This window comes from Hippoglossus hippoglossus, chromosome 8 (genome assembly GCF_009819705.1).
Source record: "Hippoglossus hippoglossus isolate fHipHip1 chromosome 8, fHipHip1.pri, whole genome shotgun sequence".
NCBI lineage: Eukaryota > Metazoa > Chordata > Actinopteri > Pleuronectiformes > Pleuronectidae > Hippoglossus > Hippoglossus hippoglossus.
Window position 1 is genome coordinate 17363454 of NC_047158.1, and position 23648 is coordinate 17387101.

A 23648-nucleotide genomic window follows, 5' to 3' on the forward strand; every position below is an offset into this window, starting at 1 on the left:
AGGCTCTTTACACTCTTACTTTCTGGTGGGAGAGCTGTTGTAACACATACTATTGCCAATACCTGTGCAGTTCAAGTCCTTTCTTCTCTGTGAAGTTAGTTTTGTGCGACTTGATGTATTTTCCTATTATTGCTATTACAAAATCTTCCTCGTGTTTGCAGGTGTAGTTCTGGGTGTTTGTTTGGTGTTTAATTGATCAAATATTTGTATATGGATCACTACAATCTTCAGAACAGCTTTCATTGTGTGATGAGAAATGTGTATTTTATATTTTAAATGATTTGCTTTTATTTGCTATGATAAGTATCTTTGAGCATTGTTAAAATGCTCTACAAATAAAATATATTATTATTATTATTATATTATTATTATCTGGCATTGTGGCGCAGTTGTCCACAAATATTCCAAAACAAACATTGGCCTCTTTTTGGCAAACGTGGTGCTCTAGGCAAACTGTAATCTGGATATGAACCTAAAGTGGCCCATGTGGTAAATGGTGAATATGGCCTGAATAGCACAAAACAAATTCGGGCCACCTTTGGTTGGCATGAGGCCCCGCTATGGCCGACTTGTGGCCCAGATCTGGCAAACGGAAGCGGACGATCCCATGTGCCATCATTGCATCCATATGGTATTTGGGCCAGATGTGGAATGTGGGCCAAATCTGTGCCAAAGCAATTTTGCTATGTGAGCACACAGTGGTGCATAGAACAAGTGTGTTTTGTGTTTTTGCATCTGTATATTAAACTAGAGACCACTCCCAATCAAGAGGGAGAGAGAGAGAGAGAGAGAGAGAGAGAGAGAGAGAGAGAGAGAGAGACTGCGCGCACTCGGGCGGGACAGGAGTGCGCGGGACATCGGCACACCGGGGCCGGGTCAGGGAGCTGTAAGGATGGAGATCCGACCGGACAGGTTTAAGGCGGCGGCGGGGAAAACTCTGGGGAAAATTCACAGGTAGCTACACACCCTCATTCAAATGTTCCCGACCCCACCACCCTCTCACTTTTACCCCCGTTTTTTACGCGTGTGTTGGGGATGGATGTGGGTTGTTCTCTGCGGGACGCTGCGGTTCGTCACGCTGCGGGTTCCCATCCTCTCTCTCTCTCTCATCCAACCAGGAAGTGTAAAGTAGAGGAAAAGTTTGTTCCTTATTGATCTGAGCTGAGGAAAGAGGCGACTGTTGGGTCGAAGCAGCAGATCGTGTCAGAGGCTCAGCTCCAGCTGTGCGCGGCGCTGACAGAGGTTATCTCAAAATGCTGCGAGAGATTGGACGGATTATTTGGCTCTGATTTCACGTTTGGTTTTCTATTTGTTTGTTTTTCATTTTGTGACAGTGCAGTGAACTTGTGCATGTTGGAGTGGATGCTTTTTTCACTGTGGTGTCATGCTTTGGACACTTTTCTTCCAAAAACTAAGATTGATGCTGTTTGATTCTGAACTCGCTTCATCCTGTTTGTTTGTTTGTTTGTTCTTGTCAGATTTGTCCCAGCTCAGAGTGGATTGAACGTGTTGGTGTGTCAGGGGGAAAGTGCGGTTACATAATATTTCTATGCGTTATTGGCACGACCTGGCTGGATGAGAGCGCTGAGCAGATGGTGCCAAAGTCTTAAACTACCTATCTATCTATCTATCTATCTATCTATCTATCTATCTATCTATCTATCTATCTGTCTGTCTGTCTGTCTGTCTGTCTGTCTGTCTGTCTGTCTGTCTGTCTATCTATCTATCTATCTATCTTTCTATCTCCAATGTTAAAGCCATTGTTATCAGTCTGTGTATAGTGAGCTTTAGTGTTTATAACAGTTCAAAAAAAGTCAAAGAGTAACGTTTGATCTGTCTTCCTCTGACGAATGAATTTTGAAATCATAAAAAAAAAAAAAATACAGGATACAGGTAAAAGGATAAAACAACGTTAAAAATAATGAATAATAATTGGTTACCATTAAAGTATTGCATAGTTGAATGGATATAGGGATTAGTAAATCATCACAAACATCATCAGAGACTTATTTCTATAATCGAATAATATAATATCAATCGTTCAAACTTAAATTCCCACTATTAGAATTGAACTATACAATGATTTACAACAACACTCCAGTCCAAGTGTATTTATCAGTCGCTACACAATAAAAAAAAGGCAAACTGACAACTTTTCATTCAATGACTTTTCCCAACTCCAACATCTGAACATTTTACATCGTCTTCTGATGGACATTTTGATTGAAGGCCTATAGCGATAAAAATAAATCAGTGCAGGTCATTTTAAAAGAAAAGAACAACATATAAAACTACCTTTAATAGCGAATGTGATAAAGTAAAATAAATTGTATGAAAGTTGCAACACAGATTGGTGTGCAGACAATATTTCATTAGAAAAGAGATTAAAGACACTGGTGGAACCTCATGCAATAACCACTGCTCTAAGCTTTCACGCTCTCAGGATTTGAGGTAGCAACCAAACGTATAAATCCCGTCCTGAAATAGCCTGTTTTTCAGTCCAGCTGTCGAGCCACGCAAATCCCTGAACCCTCCCCTCCCACTCGCTCCATCCCAGCCCCATGTCACTTCCTGCAGCCGCTCCCTCCTCCGTCCTCCATCCATCCATCCATCCATCCATTGAGAAACCAGCGCGGACAACTTCCCGCCTATCAGGGTCTCCCAGATTAACAGACATGCAAATCTCAGGCTTTTACTCTCTTACTGGTCGTGAGCCATGCGTGTTCACGGACGCTATGAGAGATGTGATGTAGCGGATTGGAGGTCCGATTGGTTGCAGTGGGCATTTCCTCAGCTTAGCTACAGTGAGCCCATGGTTTTATGTGGCCTCAGTGTAAAGTGCAAGCAACCATCTATGTTTCATGTTGTACGTGTGTGCATAGAAATGTGATCATTTTCTAGTGCGGCGAGCTTCCCTGCGCAGTGTGAATATGTGAGTGTGTCTGTGTGCAATCTCACCATCTCTCAGACAAAACCCCGATCCCTCCTGATGAAAGCAGCCAGGCGTCCATCTATTATTTAAACATTTTCTCCATCAGAATGCATCTCCTGTTTCTATATTAAACTCCACTAGCTAAGCATAAACTTCAGCACTGTAGGTCAAGTACACTCCGCATCGCTCCTCAGCCTATTTCACTCTGTTAACATCACTTTAAAGAAAAGCCCAAATATCCTTTATTTATCCTCTTGTGCCAGGGAGCTACTCCACAACACAGCATGAAATATAAAGACACAGATTTATTCTACAACTTTTGGTAGGAATTGTAAAAGTGTCTATTGGACATCTTGCCTCTCAAAGAAATGACAAGATTGCAACATGTATTCATTAAAAATACTTTTAAATGAATCAGCCACTTATCTGAATCTGCTGGATTGCATGGCCACACAAGGGGAACTTATTTTTCACTCCACACAAGGCATTACGCACAGGACCAAGATATTCGATAATTATGAGTTTAACAGATACCTACTTTTTTTCAACCACTTTGAAAATTTGCAAACTATTGGTAGGTTTTAATCACAGCCTTCTAATCAATCTAAAAATGTTCCCTTTTATTATATTTATAAAACATTATGTTTTTGAAATTATTCATGAGCAGCTTTGCTACTTAGCTCACTTCTTTGTGCACATGCAAAGTCAGAAGAGTTTCCCTGTAGCGGGTTAGGAAATAACCTATTGAATGTTGGTGTGTATCTGGATCGGGGGGGGGTAGCAGGGATTTTATTTCACTTTCTCATTGCAAGGAGGGACAATTTTCAACATTTTCACCCATTTCTCTGGGATCTTAAGGGAAGTGATATCTCTGAGTTTCTAAAAGTGTGGTGCAGCCTGATTGACTTTAAAGCCTCTGCTGGGCCTTGGCTGTGAGTTTCTGTCAGTGTGTCGCTCTGCCTGTGTTGTTGTGTGTTGGTGAACCAACATGTAGCCATGTGTATGGAGGGGTCTCCATAGTGAACCTGTGAGCAGTTTGGAGAGTCAGCTGCAACCGCTCAGCGTGCACGGTTATTGGCAGCAATGCTGCTTATATCCATGACGTTAGCACAGATCCAGTATTAAGTGTTCATGCAGCCTCCGTGTGTTGCTGCAGCTCGGTTTTCAAAACACTCTGGTACACAGCAGAACGGGAAATTATCTTCATGTGTAACGCGATGATCGTTTGTTGGAACAGCTCAGTTCATCGTCTACTGTCTGATAAAGGTAGAGAGAAGTGTGTGTTGGTGTGTGAGTGCATCTGCAGGGATTGAGTTTTTCACTTTTATTTCGATAATACGACTTTGAAGGTCGTGTGTGTGTGTGTGTGTGTGTGTGTGTGTGTGTGTGTGTGTGTGTGTGTGTGTGTGTGTGTGTGTGTGTGTCCACAGGAGAGAGAGGGGGGGAAAAGCTGTGGTGTGACAGGATGGGGAGGAGGGTGTCTCCCTGGGTGACACAGTCCCACCGAGACCCAATCTGTTCACTTCAGGGACAGTGAGAGGCTCATGGAGGAAGGGGGAGACACCACTATCAAAATTACAAAGTATCTGCAGACGTTTCCATTTAAAAATTAAATGTAAAATCCTAAAGCTACAACCCATAATAATCTGACCCCTAACTAGAGGTCAAACAAGGGTGAAATCATTTTCATACAGGAGGACTGAGGTGGGCTGGGGGGAGTGCAGGTTTACATGCGGCACAATGGAGGATCAATCGGCACACAGATGTGATGACCAGGGCGTCTGGCGTTATATAATATTTTTACCGTCAACCTCCATCGCTGTCTCTCTCTCTCTCTCTCGGCCTCCATCATCCTCTTATGAGAGGATTATGCAGAACGCTCTGTGAATTGGTGAATCTAACATACAGAGAAAAACAGAGGCACCAAGCAGCACGTGTTTACTCACTGTCACAGTTTATACATCCATGTAAAATCACAAATAGGGCAAAATTATAAAGCTTTTCTCACAATATCATAGCAAATGTGGAGAGTTGTGTGGGCTCCAGGAAGATCTTTCATTCTGTTCGCCTCCTTATTAGTTGTGTGTCACATTAAATATGTTCAACATCAATATGTGCCTATAATATGCCTCATTAATCGTTGCCAGCTGAGAGCAATCAGGTCCTCGCTGCATGCTAAGAAGAGAAGCGACGTCACCTGAGTGGACGTGAGCGTCTCGCACGATGGAAAATGTCCCGGGACGACTCTTCTTTTCTTTGTGTCTCTCATTGAACTTGCTCAGCGACGGGGCCTTTTTCTAATTTTGAGATTTTAAAGTTTATTGTACTTGTTTTTACAGTGAAAGTACCAATTAAATCCTCCTCTAGTACCATAAAACATTAGAGGAGGGAGACCCTGAGCTAGTGAGCTATTTTAGGGCACTTACACACACACTCACACACATGCGCACGGGCCAGATTGCCCTTTAGTGCGAAGCATCCGTGTAATTAACAGTAATTTCTGCTGTGGGCTAGCCTCGTTAGCTGGTAGCATATGTGTAGGTGTCAGGCTGCAATCTGTCCTGAGGTTTAATGAGGATCCTCCTGCAACCCGCACTCACTCTGAAGAAGGATGACGAGCTCCACTCAGGGGCCGAGCGTTGGTTTAGTGCAGAGACGACAGCGATTCCATAGAAAAAACAATTTGTGTCAGATCGACTTATTGCTTAGAATTACAGGATAATTGTCACAAAGGCATCTCTCAGTTTCCATTTCCAGAAGCCGATGCATGTGCTGTAGCTGAAACAAGGCCGAACAATCCCACACATGATTGTGTTGTTCTTATAGTAGAAATATACTATCTTATCTATCTTAAAATCTTAACTACATGTATCTGCTCATGAGAGATAAAGTTAGCAACATAAATATATGTTAATTAGAAAGTTTAACATCAATAATCTAAAATATGCAGCGGTTACATCCACACCAGATTGTACACACTCATAAATATCATAATATATGCCTGATATGTCGGTGCTTTATTCCCTGAAAAAATTATGAAAGTGTTGAAAAATGCCTAATGTTAAAAAATGATAAAGAGAGCAGGAAGAAAAGTTCCTGTATTTGCCCATTAACCCTCAGGCTCCTTAAAAAAAAAACTCCCTGTCAGCATCTTTGGGGACAAAATGTCCCCTCCCTAAAACTGCTTTAAAATAATATACATATTAATATTGCGTTGTATGTTTCTCCTTAAATGACCTAACAAACATTACTTGATCATAATTTACCAAATATTCATTCATTTTCAGTATTTAAATCTTAAAATGCCAGTTTTCAAAACATTAATTCACATAAGAAATTAATCATTTTCCATATACTACATGATAATGGGATTATTGTTGCTGGTTAACACAGCCTGGCATATGTCACTGATTAGCAACATCATTGACTTTTTTATTATGAGAATATAAGAATTCAAGTAGAACATTTAACAACAGCTGTGGAACAAATCATTCTAAGAAATCTAAAACAAAAATGTATCTCTGCATTATTTCCTAAAAAAGACAGTGACATATTTTTTTCTGTATCTGCCCCTTAATCTGCATCCGCACCCAAAATTGAATGTGTTGTTCCCAGACTCAGGCCCCATCCCTCCACCAGGTTTGGTGGGGATCGGTTTATTTGTTAGTGCGTAATCCTGCTAACAAAATCAACCAACAAACAAACAGACACATAACCTCCTTAGCAGAGGTAAAAAGTGAAATTAATCATTTATAATCTAAAAACGTAAAAACCAAACGAGAGACACAAAACTGTCATTTTAGGAAACCATTTTGTTTTGATTTGGTAAAAGACAATTGTGTGTAAATGAAAGTTAATCGGATTCACACAAATGAACCAAAGAGCAGCATGAACTCAACAGTGTGTGTCGTGATAAGAGAGAGAAGCCCGCTGCACCAAGCCCCGGCACTAGCCTTGTCCTTCCATATTCATTTCCGGAAGTAAATCATTTTTGTAATCCTAATCTGAATGTTGTAACAGATTAAGAGAGGGAGGGAAAGAGGGAGAGAGAGAGACAAAGAGAGAGAGGGAGAGAGGATGCATGCAGCAGCCTCTCTAATCTCTGACAAATTCAAAAAACGTTGCTTTACAAAGTATTACTGCTCTGTTGTCCTTTACGTCTTACTTAAAAAAAACAAAAACAGAATCTCATGATGGACCCAGGTTTATTTCAGGGATAATTTTACTGGTATATCTTGGTCCTGTTGTTCCATATCGACCGATTGCATGAACCTATAAAGAGATTATGCAGAATGGGCTGTGTGGAAATGGGGGAGGGAGAGGAATCCACGAGCATAACGAAGAAATATAACGACCGCACGGATGAAACGGCGCACATGCAGAGAGGCAGACGGACAACAGATAGATGGGTAGTGACAGATCACAGTGTAAAAGCTGGATTCAATTATTTATCTCAGCCAAAAGCACATCAATAATTAACCAGTGTCAGAGCCCGACTTGTCTTGTGTGTGAATAAGTTATTTTGCAGTTCCTGTTGAGAGCCTGAGAGAGATGAACTGTCTGGAACGTTTCCTTGAGAAAACAGAGGAGTGTTCGACGCTGTGTCTTTAGAAATGTGCTGAAGCTCAAATTTAAAAACACCTTTTGTGTTTTTAAAATGCAACGATCCTCATCACATGGTGCAAATCCTCGTGGTGATTGTGCCTTTTCCTGTGCACGATTCTCCAGCTCACTGACTAACTGGATCAGGCCAATGGAAAGTGGACGGCTGACACACAAGTGCACTTCACTGTGAATTTACAGTTATGCAAAAACACACTTGTGTTAAATATATATGTTGTATAAATATATATATATGTGTGTGTGTAGCTACATTAAAAACTGTTGTGGTACGTCTTGTTTAATTGTAGAAATGTGTATCTGCTGCATTGTGTGTGCGTGTGTGTGTGTGTGTGTGTGTGTGTGTGTGTGTGTGTGTGTGTGTGTGTGTGTGTGTGTGTGTGTGTGTGTGTGTGTGTGTTCGTGGGGGGGTTGTAATACACAGATGGTCGCTCTCCTGACTTCTCTGTTGGACTCCTGTGGAAAAAAGTGACAAAAATGGTCTTGTACAAAATGAGCGGTAGCATGAACAAACAACCAATAACAATACTCCACCCACCAACCCCCATCCACGCACAGAGCAAAACAATGTTAACAGGAACTGAGGAACTGCTGTCGTAAAATCTCATAACTTTAAAATGAGGAAAACTCCAAAGGCCGATAAAAGGAGATAAAAATGATAAAGATAAAACAATAAAATACTAAAAAAGATGTGAAAAGGATCAAGATAAAATACAAAGCAAAAGGGGTTAAAGGGAAATCAATCCTGAGAAAGTAAATAAGTAAATAAATCAATAAATTAGAAAAGTATATATCTGTAAAACAAGTCTAAGATGTATGAATAAATAGAGCGATAAACAAATAAAGGTCTTGAGTTTGCTCAGACTTTATTAAGGTGTCTTTTTTTTTCAATTCTGAATTCCCAGTATTAACATCCGAGCCTGTCCACTCAGTGGTATCATGGGGTTCGGTGTCGGCCTCCTGTGTGTGTGTGTGAGAGAGAGTGGACATCTTGAGCAGCACCAGCAGGTCCCAGGCGTCGTGAAGCAGAGGACTCTGGGACATCTCAGCTCCTCATCCTGTGACAGCTGCTTCCACACACTGAGTCAGACACGACCCCAACCGGGTGCATGTTGTAGGTGAATGTATATCTGAAGAGAGCGCTCACGGAAAGTGGGCAAATGCCACAAAATTTGTAAAATACATGCATGAAGAAAAAATGCATGTACTCTCAGGGTTTCTGCAGCTTTAAGATTAATTTAACACTTCTTAGGATCATAATGAATGAGATTCAATACCTATGTCAAGTACGACAGATACTGGAGTTCCAGAAGTATTTATACTTGAAGTAGCTGAGTCTGGAATAAGTTATCTCACAAACTACAGAGAGAGAGACAGTAGATATTCGGTCTTTCTCACAACCAAGCTGAGTGCACATGTGATAACTTCTGACCAGGGGTGTTTATAGACTCAGTTTGAAGGTTTATTTCAACGTGCTAATATCTGTATTGTTAAGAAAGTTTTTAAGAGCTTGCAAAAACCCTGATTCTTTCCAGTGTCTCAAAGTAAAGTGATAACTCTCACAACCTGTTTTAGTTACGTGGTGTTTGTGGGATGAATGAAGAGGAGACTGAGACGCCTGCTCAGAGATGGTTTACTTACACCAGGAGACAGTGTTTGCAACTTTTTAAGCTTTTACAACCCAAAGTCCCCTGAACTGGAAATGTTCCTCATACTCCCAGGAAATCGCCATTCGAGCCACAGTTTCCACGTTATGCAAGTTTTTGTCCCTGATGGAGGTGTACACCAGTGTGTGACCACACTCTCACCTCTCCCTCTTCCCCTCTGTCCTGTTTTTTTAAATGGAAATCTACCTTTGACCACTTTAATTCATCAGCAAATAAGGAGCAGCATTTTTTCCAGAAGATGTCCTTGCAGCGTTAGAACAGATCGACAGAAAAGATGCAGGCTAACATCTGCGTTTGACTCACCTCTGGGTCTGTCACTGAAGTGTTGTTAAAACCTGCAGAGCTTTATTTTAAATGTCAAATTCTACCTTTTTTATGTATTTATCATTGCATCTTGTGTAACATATACATGTCTCTTGATGCATGGATATCTTTGTTAAAACCTTATTTTCTGAACTCTTTGTGTCCTCCTGCAGGCTGATAGAGAAGCGGCAGCCCAATGGAGAAACCATCGAGTTATCAGCGGAGGGCCGTCCTGAGCTGGTGGAGGAGAAAGAGCTGCCGGTGGTGGACTGCACCTGCTTTGGTTTGCCCAGGCGCTACATCATCGCCATCCTGTCTGGCCTGGGGTTCTGCATCTCCTTCGGCATCCGGTGCAACCTGGGTGTGGCCATTGTGAGCATGGTCAACGACCACACTGTCTTCAAAGGCAACAAGGAAGTTCTCGTGGTAAGTTTAACATGAGAAATCCAAGCTGTTGTCTTTTCGGCAAATGTGTTTGTATTGTTTTTGTTTTATTTTTGTTCAGGACACAATTCATGCCAGTAAAAGTTATTTTAAAGAACTTCATTTTATTTATACGAATAGCTTTACAACATATATGTAGAGGCTGAGAGGTGAAAACTGACTCAAAGGTCGGTCTCCAATGAAGTTTATTTGCTGTCCTCATGACTGTTAGTTTTTCATTGTTAAACTCATAAATATGTTTCTTTCTCCAGGCTGCACAGTTCACCTGGGACCCTGAGACAGTGGGGATGATCCATGGCTCCTTCTTCTGGGGCTACATTGTCACACAGATCCCGGGTGGCTTTATATGTCAAAAATTTGCAGCCAACAGGTGAATATTTTTAAATTTAGGAAATCTTGTCCAATATGGGCCCAACGACCTTGCTATAAACAGTATTGAGTAGCTTGTTGTTCCAATAATGTCACTGAGTATAGTGCGAATCTCTGCCAAGGTCCATCTGTCCAATTTAAACAAACAATTCACTAGAACCAAATTTTGATTTAGATCATCGGCACCAAATTCCAAACACTCAAATCCATTAAGTATTGCAATAATTCATGCAGTAGTTTTTGCATAATCCTGCAAACTAACAGACAAACACAGTAACCAGATGAAAACACAACCTCCTTGGCTGCAGTTGTTACCGTTGAATATTTGATCTGAGGCAGCTTGTGTGTGTTTTGTGTCTTTAAGAGTGTTCGGCTTTGCCATAGTGGCCACCTCCACCCTCAACATGCTGATTCCATCTGCCGCCCGCTGCCATTACAGCTGTGTCATACTGGTCAGGATATGCCAGGGCCTTGTTGAGGTACAGCGGGTTTCTGTGTGCGTATGTGTTCTGCAGGTGTGTGTGTGTGTGCTCTACCAGTGCGTCCCTGACTGTGTTTCGTCCTTCAGGGTGTATCATACCCAGCCTGCCACGGGATCTGGGCCAAGTGGGCGCCACCACTGGAGAGAAGTCGATTGGCCACAACAGCCTTTTGTGGTTAAGTTTCAACACCGTTTTCGACACATTTAACCAGAATTCAATATCTGTGATCATTGGGGTCTGTGGGTTGGAAAATGAGGTTGTGTAAATATAGAAAGAATCCCAGAAATATCTGTACATTTTAAGAGCTTGAGGTCACGAAACAGATTCAGACGTAAAACTAGAATGGAACTCATTAGAGCAAATTCCACCACCAAGGCCCAACGGTTAAATTCAATGAAGCTACACAACATGTCACACACCCATAGATACCAGTTCCCCAAATGTGGCTAATTTTCTTAATCAAGATCCATGACTTACTCCCTCGAAAAATGTAAAGTTATGAAAAATAACTCCTGGATCCTCCCCCTGTTTCAAATCTGCAACAAACTTGAATTGGTTTTCTCCTGACCAATACCACATCCTTCCACTAAGGTTTGTGATAATCCCTTCAGAAGTTTTTACTCAATCCGGCTAAACAACAGCGATGAAACCATAACTTCTTCGCCCGAGGTTAGCCACAAGAATTACCTGCTAATTTTAGAGATTAGAAGACATGTGGCTTTATATTACCTGTTTTAAGGCAGACGTTACTTCACGGCTACAAATGAAAAATAAATGATCTGTTGTTTTCTCTGTGTTTGTCTCAGGATCCTATGCAGGGGCTGTGGTGGCCATGCCTTTAGCTGGGATACTGGTGCAATACACTGGGTGGCCTTCGGTATTCTACGTCTATGGTTAGTATCCTTATACGGAAGCACGTGTTGGTTTACTGCAGTAACATGACTGTTCAGCCAGTAAAATACAAAGATATGACCATTACTAGTATGTTTCTGTTTCATTAGAAGCTCAATGACTTAATATATGTGTCAGTTGCATTTACAGAACTAGGTTTTTTTATTGCTATTTATTGCTATAGGTTGAGTCGCTTTGTTTTTCATCATCTCTCACTCTTTGTGTTCCCTCGTGTGTCTGTTGTTTCCTCTTCCAGGCAGCTTTGGGATATTCTGGTATTTGTTCTGGGTCCTGGTGTCGTACGAGAGTCCTGCAGCGCATCCCACCATCACAACAGAGGAGAGGAAGTACATCGAAGATGCAATCGGAGAGTCTGCATCATTTCTCAACCCTCTGCATGTATGGTTCATGTACAGCCTCGCAGTCAAACACCAAAAAGCTCTTAGAGTGCAGATCTACACACACACACACACACACACACACACACACACACACACACACACACACACACACACACACACACACACACACACACACACACACACACACCTGACTCTATCATTCACGAGTCAGTGAATCCAAGTGATACCTTTTTCCTTTCGGTGGCAGAAATTTAAAACCCCATGGAGACACTTCTTCACCTCCATGCCAGTCTACGCCATCATTGTGGCCAACTTCTGCAGGAGCTGGACCTTCTACCTGCTGCTCATCAGCCAGCCGGCCTACTTCGAAGAGGTCTTTGGCTTCGAGATCAGCAAGGTGAGACCATATCATCCACATGTAAAGACTTTCACAGCTGTAGAAACTGTAACTGTGCCACACGCACCTGCGCCGCCTGACGGGTCAAAAGTCCAGGTCATAGACTGTGTGTAACAGTTCATATCTGGGATATTTTGGCTTCATGTCTGGATACTGAGAGGAAGTGGAGAAGTGTCGTCCATCTTTGTAGACAGAAGAAACAAGAAACAACCTAAAACTTGTGTTGATGATTATGAAGTGGCATTATTACAATATAAAAATATAGGGTGTGTACAGCGTGCGTGCAGAGTATCGGCCAATGTACCACTGTACTAACAACTTGGCTCAATTAGGTGCTAGTCCCTTGCTCATGGACGCTTAAGCTGGTGTTGAAGAAAAACATTTTTGTATTTCTTTTGACTATGATTGATAATAACTTTTTCCTTCCAGATATTTTCCTCTCGTAATTACTATTCTTGTCTCTCTCTCGCCACCTCTCTTCTCTTTTCAGGTGGGCATGGTGTCCGCTCTGCCCCATCTGGTGATGACAATCATCGTGCCAATTGGAGGCCAGTTGGCAGACTACCTGAGAACCCACAACCTGATGTCCACCACCAACGTCCGGAAGATGATGAACTGTGGAGGTGAGAGTTGAAGGACGATTAGGAGACGAAGAAAAAAAACAATGGAAAGAAAAAAAACAAGAAACCTGGCGACAGTGTACGACGAGAGCAGAAAACAGAAGAACATCTCAGATTTGTCATCAACTAAATATCTGAATATTTTTTTAGATACTATTCATTTAGAAACATTTTTTCAGTTACTTACTTTTAGCAACTACTGCAACAATATTATATGATTTGTTAAAGAATCAGTTGAAAGAAAAACTAGATATTTGGATGCAACGTATTTACATTCTGTAGTAAAAGTAAAACATAACCAATAGAAAGACGCTGAAATTCGAGGCACTATCATATAACTGTCGTGTCATATCTCAAGTGCAGCAGCTGCTACAACTGGAATCATATGAATATTTTTTTGCACAACGTATAGGTTGGATCACTCGTGTTTCATGTGCAAATATGAGTGTAAGATTTTCAATATAATTACAATGTACTTACATGGATGGACTAAATGGGCTGTATTTATATAATGATTTTTCTAGTTTAATTGACCACTCAAAGTGCTTTACAGTACAAGTCGCATTCACACACCAATCATTGACAGAGTATAAAGCTGTAAAGGGATTTCTTACATTTCTAAATGTGTGTGTGTGGCTGTGTTTCAGGTTTTGGGATGGAGGCGACCCTCCTGCTGGTGGTGGGATTCTCTCACACTAAAGGTGTTGCCATTTCTTTCCTGGTCCTCGCGGTGGGCTTCAGTGGATTTGCAATCTCAGGTAAGAGAGTTTAATCAGATCTCATCACCTGTGTCACTTTTCATGTCTGAGTTAGTTCAGTTGAATCAACAGTTTTTGAGAGAGATGTTGGAAACTGGGTTGTTGCTCCTGTTTTAGAGGAGCAGTTTGGCATTTGGCAAAACCTTGAGAAATAAAGGATGTGCTCGTTTTTGTGTGTTTTCCTCTTTCAGGGTTTAATGTCAATCACTTGGACATCGCCCCTCGATACGCCAGCATACTGATGGGCATCTCAAACGGGGTGGGAACATTATCAGGAATGGTGTGTCCTCTCATAGTCGGAGCCATGACCAAACACAAGGTACAAACATTCACTGATATGAACCTAACAATGCAAAGTAAGAAACTTTGAAGTTGTATTCATGTTATTTTGTTTAATAGTCCATGAGGGAAGATTAAATCAATCCTGTTTTTTTTTACTTTCTTCCAGACACGTGAGGAGTGGCAGTATGTCTTCCTTATAGCTTCCCTTGTTCATTATGGAGGAGTGATTTTCTATGGTATGACTCCACTTATAAACACAGTGTTACAGTGTCATGTGAGGCAAGTGTAGAAGACCCCAGAATAAACAGTGATTTATTTTTTAAACAGGACTCTTTGCATCAGGAGAGAAGCAGCCATGGGCGGACATAGAAGACACCAGCGAAGAGAAGTGTGGCATCATCGACGAGGATGAACTGGCCAATGAGACAGAGGAGCTCTACCGTGGAGGCGGGCAGTACGGGGCCATGAGCCAGCCCGTGGTGGGTTCTAACGGGGGCGGGGCCGGAGGAGGAGGTGGAGGAGGTGGAGGAGCCGGACCCGGGTGGGTGTCGGACTGGGATAAGTCTGAGGAGTATGTTCAACCGCCTGGATACAACTCCTACATGTACGGCGGAGAGGAGGAGAGGGAGCTGACACGGAAGAGCAACGTGATCCAACAAATAATAAATAAATAAATAAATAAAATCAAGATAAAGGAAAGAGGAAGATTCTAAGAGTCACTGCAACACTGAATGGACCTGCTGTGTGCTTTTGTACAGTATTTACTACTGCACATATCAAGAGTATGCATCCAATTCATTCCATTGTGTGTGTGTGTGTGAGTGTGTGTGCGTGTGTGTGTGTGTGTGTGTGTGTGTGTCTGTGTGTTTGTGTGTGTGTGTAAGCATTGCATGAAGGTTTTAGTGGTTAACGTTCACAAACACATCCAGTATTCATCTGCAAAAAATCTCCCAGACTTCTTTCCTGCTCCTGGGCTCTTTATGATTGGTCAGGAGCTTTGTTTCCACAACATTGCTGAGGAGATTCTGTGTGTGTGTGTGTGTGTGTGTGTGTGTGTGTGTGTGTGTGTGTGTGTGTGTGTGTGTGTGTGTGTGTGTGTGTGTGTGTGTTGGTGGGCTTTTTGCGTGTACAGCAACTCTCTCAAGCCACTGGAATTGTGTGGCGTTTAAATTTTTATGTGTAAGCCACCATCCTGCTGGTTAAGCACCTTTGGGGCATTGGTTTCAGCTGACATCAATGTCAATTTAAATTTAAAAAACAGCAAATTCGCTCTTTATCTCAGTCTATATTACTGTCAAGGTTCTCAGATATTATAGAAATCATATTGATCAGATGATGAAATCAACACGCAGACTGAAAATCAGTGGGATTCAATGAGACGCTGGTGATGCATCCAGTTCATTTTGCTTTACGGCAACAATATGTTTTTCCGAGGCGTGCACACTTCATGTTAACTTGCAACGCGGGTTCATATATGTGGTGAGAGTCTGTCATGCTTTAAACCCTCAGTGACTATACTTTCAAACTTTTCAGTCAAGGTGCTTAGGTGGTGTATCAGCCTGTATGTGTGTGTGTGTGTGTTTGTAAAACAGGCTGCCCTAAATGTATGTGTGTATGTATGTGTATGTGTGTGTGTGTGTGTGTGCGTTTGTGTGTGCAAGGGCACGTGCACGAAGCTGCAATGTGGTGTTTCGCTGAATCTCACCTGGGCCTGACCTAACTAGGTCACGTCCAGCCCGGCCTGTGGGTCACAAAGCACACGTTACGACTAAATCATCTGACTCTTGTGACTTTTCCATTTAGTGTGTGTGTGTGTGTGTGTGTGTGTGTGTGTGTGTGTGTGTGTGTGTGTGTGTGTGTGTGTGTGTGTGTGTGTGTGTGTGTGTTTGTGTGTGTGTGTGTGTGTGTGTGTGTGTGTGTGTGTGTGTGTGTGATCTCTTTGGAGAGGTGGCCCAGGATGACAAGTAGAGAGTGATAGTTCCAGCACTTAACCAGTGTGAGGAACAATCATTATAATATTCCCGGGCATCACAGCTCGTGCTGCCTCTGTTTCTGCCTTTCTCTGTATCTCTGCTGCTGCCTCTCCCTCCGTTTACCTCCCTGTGTTTTCTCCTTCTCATCCTTTCATCTGTCTGTACCGTGTCTCTAAATGTCATGTTTGAGTTGGTGGGTCAGAGTGTGTGTGTGTGCGTGTGTGTGTGTGTGTGTTGTGTTGGGTGCAGGTGCTGAAACATTGTGCGGTGAGCATGTTTTAATGGGCACAGCAGCGCTTTACGCCGTCATCCCTCTCTTCCTTTTACACACTAACACATATAGGTTGCAGATTTCATGCAGGAGGGAGTGGTGGCACAATATGTGGCGGTAGCAGTGAAGAGCATGGAAACAGGGTGGTCTCAGCAAATATTCATTATCATACATCATCAGAGGGGGGGTTTAAGGTTCGCTGATAATCACGGCCAATCACATTAGCTCCTCTCACGCCATCAATTTAAAAGTGGTATCCTCTCCACCTTCATGCAGCAGAAGTGAAGAGTTCCGAGGTGCAACAACATCCAGGAGGGAAACCAAACTGTGCAACAGCTTTTTGCATCTGCACCTAGACAGAGCCAAAGCACATTCCTCCGCCAAGGCCCAACAGCCCCTTTAGATTCAGTTAGGCTGCACAAGATTTCACACACTCATAGATATCTAGTCCCATATATATGCTTGATTCTTTTCATCACAATCATGAATTATTCCCTGGGAAAATGGTGGAAAAAATCCAATCTCGCAATGTTAAAGAATGTGAAAGAAATTCCTGGATCCGTCCTCAATCCATATCCAGACCAAATATTTAAAATCTAAATTCTAAAGGTTCCTCACTGACCCGTACTGCATCCTTCCACCAAGTTTTGTGTTAATCCGTCCAGTAGTTTTTGCGTAATCGAGCTTGCAGGGGTGAAACTTCCTTGGCAGAGGTTACAACATGTGCATGCACACAGACACACAAACAAGTTATGCTTTCTGCTTGTTCTCACAGGTCGTGCTGACTGACACTTAGTATTTTACTTTTAAGATTAAAAGCATCTTTGCAGACAGCTCTTTCTCAGACCAGGAATCCATTTCTGTTTAACTTGAGGTTTGTGAAACGAGTGGAGTGAAGAGTGAAAGTGGAAGAGTGGAATGTTAAAATATCCAGAATCATCCGAATCAAATGAGAGTTTAATGGGAAATGTGTCTAATAAATGATCTTGAAATGTGACGAAGGCAAATCACCATTGAGTTTTAAGTGAAACGTCTCAAAGACATGAATGATTATTCCTTTTTAAATGTTGTATCAATGTATTTCTGAATCAAGTTTCTTCTGTGTCTCAGTTTTTGGCTGTTCCAGTGTCGTCCTCCCCCTACTTGATGAAATGTGTGGTTACCTGGTGGGAATCTGTGTAACAAAAAAAAAATTCTGAAAAGGAAATGATGAAATTTAAACGTGCAAAAATATGCAAAATATTCTATGTATAAAAGATGTACATGTGCGATATCCTTGTGTATAATAAAAATTTAACTAATTTAAGGTGATGCCACTATTTCAGCACAATCGTGTCATCAGGATTTGACACCCAAACAGTGCGATGACGCGTTAAATTAGTGATTCTTTCTTCTTTTTTTTTACATCATGAGCACAATGTCAGCTCCCTGTCGCTCTCTCTCCTCCTCTCTCGGGACAGATGGATGCAGGATTATCTCGGTGATTTTAGGCAAAGATTAGATGGGAGAGCAGATGCACTCGGTGGGAGAGGGAGCGAGAAACATGGACGTCACAGACAAGGGAAGTGAGGATGATGGACCAGAGGGTGGGGCATGATGCCTGCTCGCTGTGTGTGTGTGTGTGTGTGTGTGTCTGTCTGTGTGTGTGTGTGTGTGTGTGTGTGTGTGTGTGTGTGTGTGTGTGTGTGTGTGTGTGTGTGTGTGTGTGTGTGTGTGTGTGTGTGTGTGTGTGTGTGTGTGTGAAGACAGGGCATTTTATCACTTTTCTTTAAGTCTTTAATTTGGATTATTTGTTCTGGGGATTAATTCCCCAATGATTTAAAAAATAATTTCACTTTAGTAATTTCTCAGACACATTTGTTATTTCATTTAGGATTTCTTTAGTTTGGTGTTTACTTTGAACTCGCTGTGTTTTTGAAGAAATCCCCTTACTCATCCCATGATTTGTGTTGACATACTTTCATGTCAGCATATTTTCAGCCTCTTGATCGGAACTGTAGTAAGTGATGATTGTTTTCATCTAGGTCAACAATAAACTGCCACACCTCTGGTATGAACATGTGTTGGCCTCCACAGCAGAGAACTGCTAACTTAGTGTCACTGCTGTCTTACTGTTAATGTTAGTATATCATATTGTTTTTATTATTGTTATATCATATTCTTATATTCGACTATTCTACTGATAACTGCTGTACATTAGCCACGCGTTTCTACAGTGTGACCGCTAGAGGGCAGTGAACACACAAGTGTCACCTGGAATTCACTCATAATTCACTAGAGTCAAGGAAGACGGACATAACGCCACACTTCACTTCCGGTAAGAGCTTTCAAAATAAGATAACTAGAACTGATATCTGATTACAGTGTTAATGAAGGAAACATATTCACAAGGACAACATTAAGTGTTTAGCGAGGAATGGATTATAATGCGTATTTAATTCAGCACCAGTGTGAGAATAAATGCCCTAAATGCTTTGAAATTACTTCTTATTGTTTGCATTTTTATTATTTTTCCCATAACTTGCCTTTAATTTTTAATTTTCAACTTATATAGAACCTTGTAACTGTGTTTGTATGTGTGTAAAGTTCATCATATTTATTATCATCATTATTATTATTATTATTATTATCATCATTATTATTATCATTATCATTATTCTTGTTATTATTATGATCATTAATATTATTATTGTTGTAAATATTAATGTTATTATTGTTGTAAATATTAATATTATTTTCATCATTAAACATTATAAGAACTATGACAGCCATAATAATTATAAGAACTATAAAAATAATTCATATTTCTTCCGTGATGTGAAGTTTGGAGGAAGCGAGGTTGTCTGAGAGGCCACGCCCGTCTGCAGCGACGCTTATTTGTGATTGGACGCAGCTGCTAGATATGGGCGGGCTCAAAAAAAAACCAGAACTCAATTATGATTGGGCCTTCGCGACGTCCGTCTGCTTCCGGGCGTCTGATTGGCTGCGCGAAGAGAGGGGATTAACGTGAAGCTGCTCTTGCCTCGCAATGAATCACAATGGAGACTAAACTGGAGCCAGGAGAGGATTTAAGTCTTTAAACTACTTGTAGCGCAAAGTTACAGTTTTGACAAGTAGCGTTCGGAAAGTAAGTCGCGTTCCCTTCTCCGGACAGCGGCTGGCGACCCGGAACACAAGTTGCGGCCACTTGTGCGAAGTGTTTCCCCACAAGTGTTTCGAAACGAGGAAACCCGTCTCGCAGGCTAACGTAATGTAGCGAGCTAATCTGATTTATCCAGAACGTGAAGTGTGCGTGAACTCTCCTCTCAGACCGAGCATCCATCGACCCCCCCCTCGCTGAGGTAAGAAACACGGAAACGGGCTCGTGTCGGGAGGGGAAGGGCTCAACATGGAGGAGCAGCAGCAGCAGCAGTCATTTTAAAAAAAAAATCTGGGCCAGTGTCCGCGCAGGAAGGGAGAGGAGCAACTGGTGCGGATGTGTCCACGGTCACTGGTTAACCGGTGTTTTCCACCTCTTTTTCCCCCACCAGGCATGACCGAGTACAAGCTGGTGGTGGTGGGGGCCGGAGGCGTGGGGAAGAGCGCTCTCACCATCCAGCTCATCCAGAACCACTTCGTAGATGAGTATGATCCAACCATCGAGGTGAGACACCGGCAACCAGAGACTGCAGAGGACAGACAAGAGGACAAACTCTGGAAAAGACAGTTTCAGTGTTAATCTTTATCTGGGTGTTGAGTCACTGAATAGTCAAATCATTAATAATCATCCTATGTAGCAGTGACTTCCAAACCCCTACATACAAACTTCATGAAAATGTTACAGATGAGAAAAGAATAAAAACAAAATGAAGTAGAACAGTCTAATGTGATTTAAAATGGTCTGTAAGATCAGAGCTAGAAATTAGAGTATTCAAATAATAATAATTAACATTTTCTATGTAGTATAAGGTTAACAAGTTATTTGATAAAAGGTTGACGGTGAATCCAGAACCTCAAGTCCTGAAAAAGCAAACTTACAACTGCAAAAGCACCAAGTAGAGCACATACCATGTATTCCCGGGGAAATCTGTGAAAATGTAAAAAACTTAAATGCTTTGCAATGTTAAAGAAAGTGCAAAAACAAATCTCCTGATGCAGATCCTCACTAGGAATTTAATGGGTTCTTCCCTGGCTCAGTACTACATTCAGTAGTTTTTGTGTAATGCAGCTCAAAGTCAAACAAACTCATGAAAACCTAACTCCTCTACTGCGGAGGTAAAAAGTATATTTAAGAGCAATTTAAAAGTTTCTATGGAGCCTGCCAGACGGCTAAATATATATATACATGTATATATTCATACATACATGCATAACACAGTAAATACATGTACAACATGTCATACTTGGTGTTAAAAAAAAACTCCTTGTTTCAGCAAGTTCATTGCAAAACATTTGATTCAGCAAGGTCTTGTTGCTACACGACGGAGCCGTGTAACTGTCCAAAAAAAAAGCAGAAAAAGGAATCAACATGATGCAATCCACTGTAGGTTCTCTGCAGACACCGTTTAGCCCTGCTTGTCGTAATCATGCTCGTGCTATGTTGCAGGACTCGTACAGAAAACAGGTTGTGATTGACGGAGAGACGTGTCTGCTGGACATCCTGGACACGGCAGGTCAGGAGGAGTACAGCGCCATGAGGGATCAGTACATGAGGACAGGAGAGGGCTTCCTCTGCGTGTTCGCCATCAACAACATCAAGTCCTTTGAGGACGTTCACCTCTACAGGTACAAGATGCTGCCCGGTGTTTCAACTATTGCACCATACTGTACCATGCATGTTCTGACAGTGAGTGTAGCATGACGAGGCTACTTCCTGATGAGTAGGAACAGCACATGTAACTCAGTAATTAATATCTACAGACAGTCTGGTTCATATTCACATAATTTAAAGGAAGGTGATGCAGCAGGCGTAGATCTGCGACTGTAACCCACCCTTCAGAAAGAAAGATGGCTTCAGCCTCTTAAGTACATGTGTCTCCTCCTCAGAGAGCAGATCAACAGGGTGAAGGACAGTGACAGCGTTCCCATGGTGCTGGTGGGGAATAAGAGCGACCTGGGCACTCGCAATGTGGAGTCGCGACAGGCGCAGGAGCTGGCACGAAGCTACGGCGTGCCGTTTGTGGAGACCTCTGCCAAAACCAGACAGGTGTGTAGGAAAGACAGAGACACCTATGTTTAAGTTTGCATGGAGGCATGTTCCAGCAAGTAAGTAAATAAGATTAAACGTATTAACCTACTTAACAATCTAACATAATTTGTGTGTTTTGCAGGGTGTGGAGGAAGCGTTCTATTCACTGGTACGGGAGATTAGAAAATATAAGGAGACCAACCGCAGCAACAAGAAGAGCAAGAAGAACACTCAGAGACGTTGTTTGATACTATAGCAAACCACACACACACACAGCATTCTTTATGGCACTTGTTTTCCTCCTCCCTCACACACTGCACCTCCTCTGTCACTTTGGAGACTTCCATCTCAGCTCCAGTCCAGACAGGGTAGCAGGCAAAATCCATCTTTACAGCCATCACGGTTTCTACTAACAGCACGCTGCCACGAGTTTTCATCCAATGTGCAGTTTGTTTTGATGACCAAACTACTAGACGCTCTAGTTTTTAGTGGAATGTTTTTTTGTTTACATTTGTGAAACTTAATTTTTGAGTCTGTGGTAGAAGGATTTATTTTCCAAGAACCTGTGAGAAGTTGTTTGTATAGAAAATTCTCATTTTCTAATTACGTATAATCCGGCCAGTGTTTTCTGCTCCTGTTGACTCTAGGTGGTCAAGGGTTCACGGCAGTGCGTCACTGCACTTTGCACAATCACAACAGGTGATGTTTCTAATGCATCTCACCAGGACTCAACACAATCTGCAGGTGAACTGTTGCATGTTCGTCATGAGAAATGGATCCTGATGACTTGGATGCTTTTTGTTCTTGTGAAAATGCTTTGCTTCCAGAAAATGTTTGTCTCCTCTCCCCCTTGGGTTTTGTCATCTGGGGCTTGAAACACAACAGAAATATATATATAGTTTCCCACAAAGACCATAAGTTAAAGAAAGAACTGTAGCAGGATAGCACGAGTGACAAAAGCTTCAAAGTTGTGTTCCAGTCTCCGAGGTGCACTTTATCCATTCCACGTTTTGTTTATTAAATTAGACTTTAAGATTAGTGGTAGTGCCAGTTCAACTGAATGAGCGCTGTCAAGTCTGACCCCTGCTTCCATAACTTTGTCATTATTCATTTATCATTTGAAGTGCTGACACAGTCCAAAGTCGCACTGCATTCCAAAGTTCACTTTTGAATGCAGTCAGTCCCAGTGTTGTTGGTGGTTGTAGTTGTAAGTCACTGTCTCCAAGCTCAGCCTCTGCTTCACCACACTCCACCAGAGCATGTAGTGTGGGTGTGCAAATGTCCACGTGGTGACATGAAACCACTCAAACCAGTGGTTTCACGCAGCAGCCTCACAGTGACTGTCATGGTATCCGATCCCACTCGATGCTGGATCAACACGTTCAGCAGCGCAACATTTTTCTATTGCAGTGTTTGTCTTTTTTGATAATTACCATCGCTCTTAAAATGTAATGGATTTTTATTTTTGTAGCATAACCGATTGTCCCAGTTTAAAAAAAAAACATCTGCATTGAGAAACTTCTGTCCACATAGTTACTGAAATTATATCAAAGGTAAATGAGATAACTTCAGCCAAGTATTTAGAATGATCAAGTATAGAATTTCTCCATCATGCTCCTAATGCCCGACTCGTCACTTTGACATGATGTAATTCCACTGTAAAAAAACATGTAACGTGATTGGATCTGACACTGACAGCTATGTAAAATCACTCTGCTGTAATGAACAAGTAAACGTCTGTAGCTTTTACGTCTCGTCCTGTTTATCTGAGGTGGATCTTCTTGGTTAAGGGGTTTTCAAGAGGATAAGTGTTTCCTCAAAAGAGACAAACTTATCTCAAACCGAGCCGCATTTTACACTTTGGGGCTATACTACGATGCAAGTTCAACATATCTTCACATTGGCCGTCCTCATAATGTGTATGAAGCTGGTTATCAATTGGAATTGAGTTAACCCTGGGTTTCCTTATCCAGGTCTAGATCTCAAACTTAACCTACACTGGAGCAGGTTGGTGGTTCACCATAAGTTACCATGATGATTTAGCACGTGGACTGAAAAACCAGAGTTAAACCAGCAGTTATCTCGCTAACACAAATCCTGCTTAGTAGTA

At 41.8% G+C, this 23648-nt stretch overlaps 2 protein-coding genes across 2 annotated transcripts; both read left to right on the forward strand.

Annotated features, from left to right (window-relative positions):
• The first annotated feature begins 799 nt into the window (after nucleotides 1-799).
• slc17a7a (solute carrier family 17 member 7a) lies at nucleotides 800-15178 on the forward strand. The gene is made up of 13 exons (XM_034594054.1): nucleotides 800-954; nucleotides 9696-9948; nucleotides 10218-10336; nucleotides 10700-10814; nucleotides 10904-10991; nucleotides 11624-11710; nucleotides 11965-12107; nucleotides 12318-12467; nucleotides 12958-13090; nucleotides 13735-13845; nucleotides 14037-14164; nucleotides 14294-14363; nucleotides 14455-15178. Exons 1-13 carry the CDS (start codon nucleotides 893-895, stop codon nucleotides 14799-14801), a joined length of 1806 nt encoding a protein of 601 aa, XP_034449945.1. The 5' UTR covers nucleotides 800-892; the 3' UTR covers nucleotides 14802-15178.
• Nucleotides 15179-19304: 4126 nt separating this feature from the next.
• On the forward strand, nucleotides 19305-23283 carry zgc:55558 (uncharacterized protein LOC393228 homolog). Its single transcript, XM_034594127.1, has 5 exons — nucleotides 19305-19712; nucleotides 19902-20014; nucleotides 20957-21135; nucleotides 21397-21556; nucleotides 21681-23283. Exons 2-5 carry the CDS (start codon nucleotides 19904-19906, stop codon nucleotides 21792-21794), a joined length of 564 nt encoding a protein of 187 aa, XP_034450018.1. The 5' UTR covers nucleotides 19305-19712; nucleotides 19902-19903; the 3' UTR covers nucleotides 21795-23283.
• Nucleotides 23284-23648: the final 365 nt, after the last annotated feature.

Coding starts and splice junctions, on each gene's coding strand:
- slc17a7a (XM_034594054.1), top strand. CDS start 893: ATGGAGATCCGACCGGACAGGTTTAAGGCGGCGGCGGGGAAAACTCTG. Junction 9,949..10,217: donor GCAACAAGGAAGTTCTCGTG/GTAAGTTTAACA, acceptor TTCTTTCTCCAG/GCTGCACAGTTCACCTGGGA. Junction 10,815..10,903: donor TATGCCAGGGCCTTGTTGAG/GTACAGCGGGTT, acceptor TTCGTCCTTCAG/GGTGTATCATACCCAGCCTG.
- zgc:55558 (XM_034594127.1), top strand. CDS start 19,904: ATGACCGAGTACAAGCTGGTGGTGGTGGGGGCCGGAGGCGTGGGGAAG. Junction 20,015..20,956: donor AGTATGATCCAACCATCGAG/GTGAGACACCGG, acceptor GCTATGTTGCAG/GACTCGTACAGAAAACAGGT. Junction 21,557..21,680: donor CCTCTGCCAAAACCAGACAG/GTGTGTAGGAAA, acceptor TGTGTTTTGCAG/GGTGTGGAGGAAGCGTTCTA.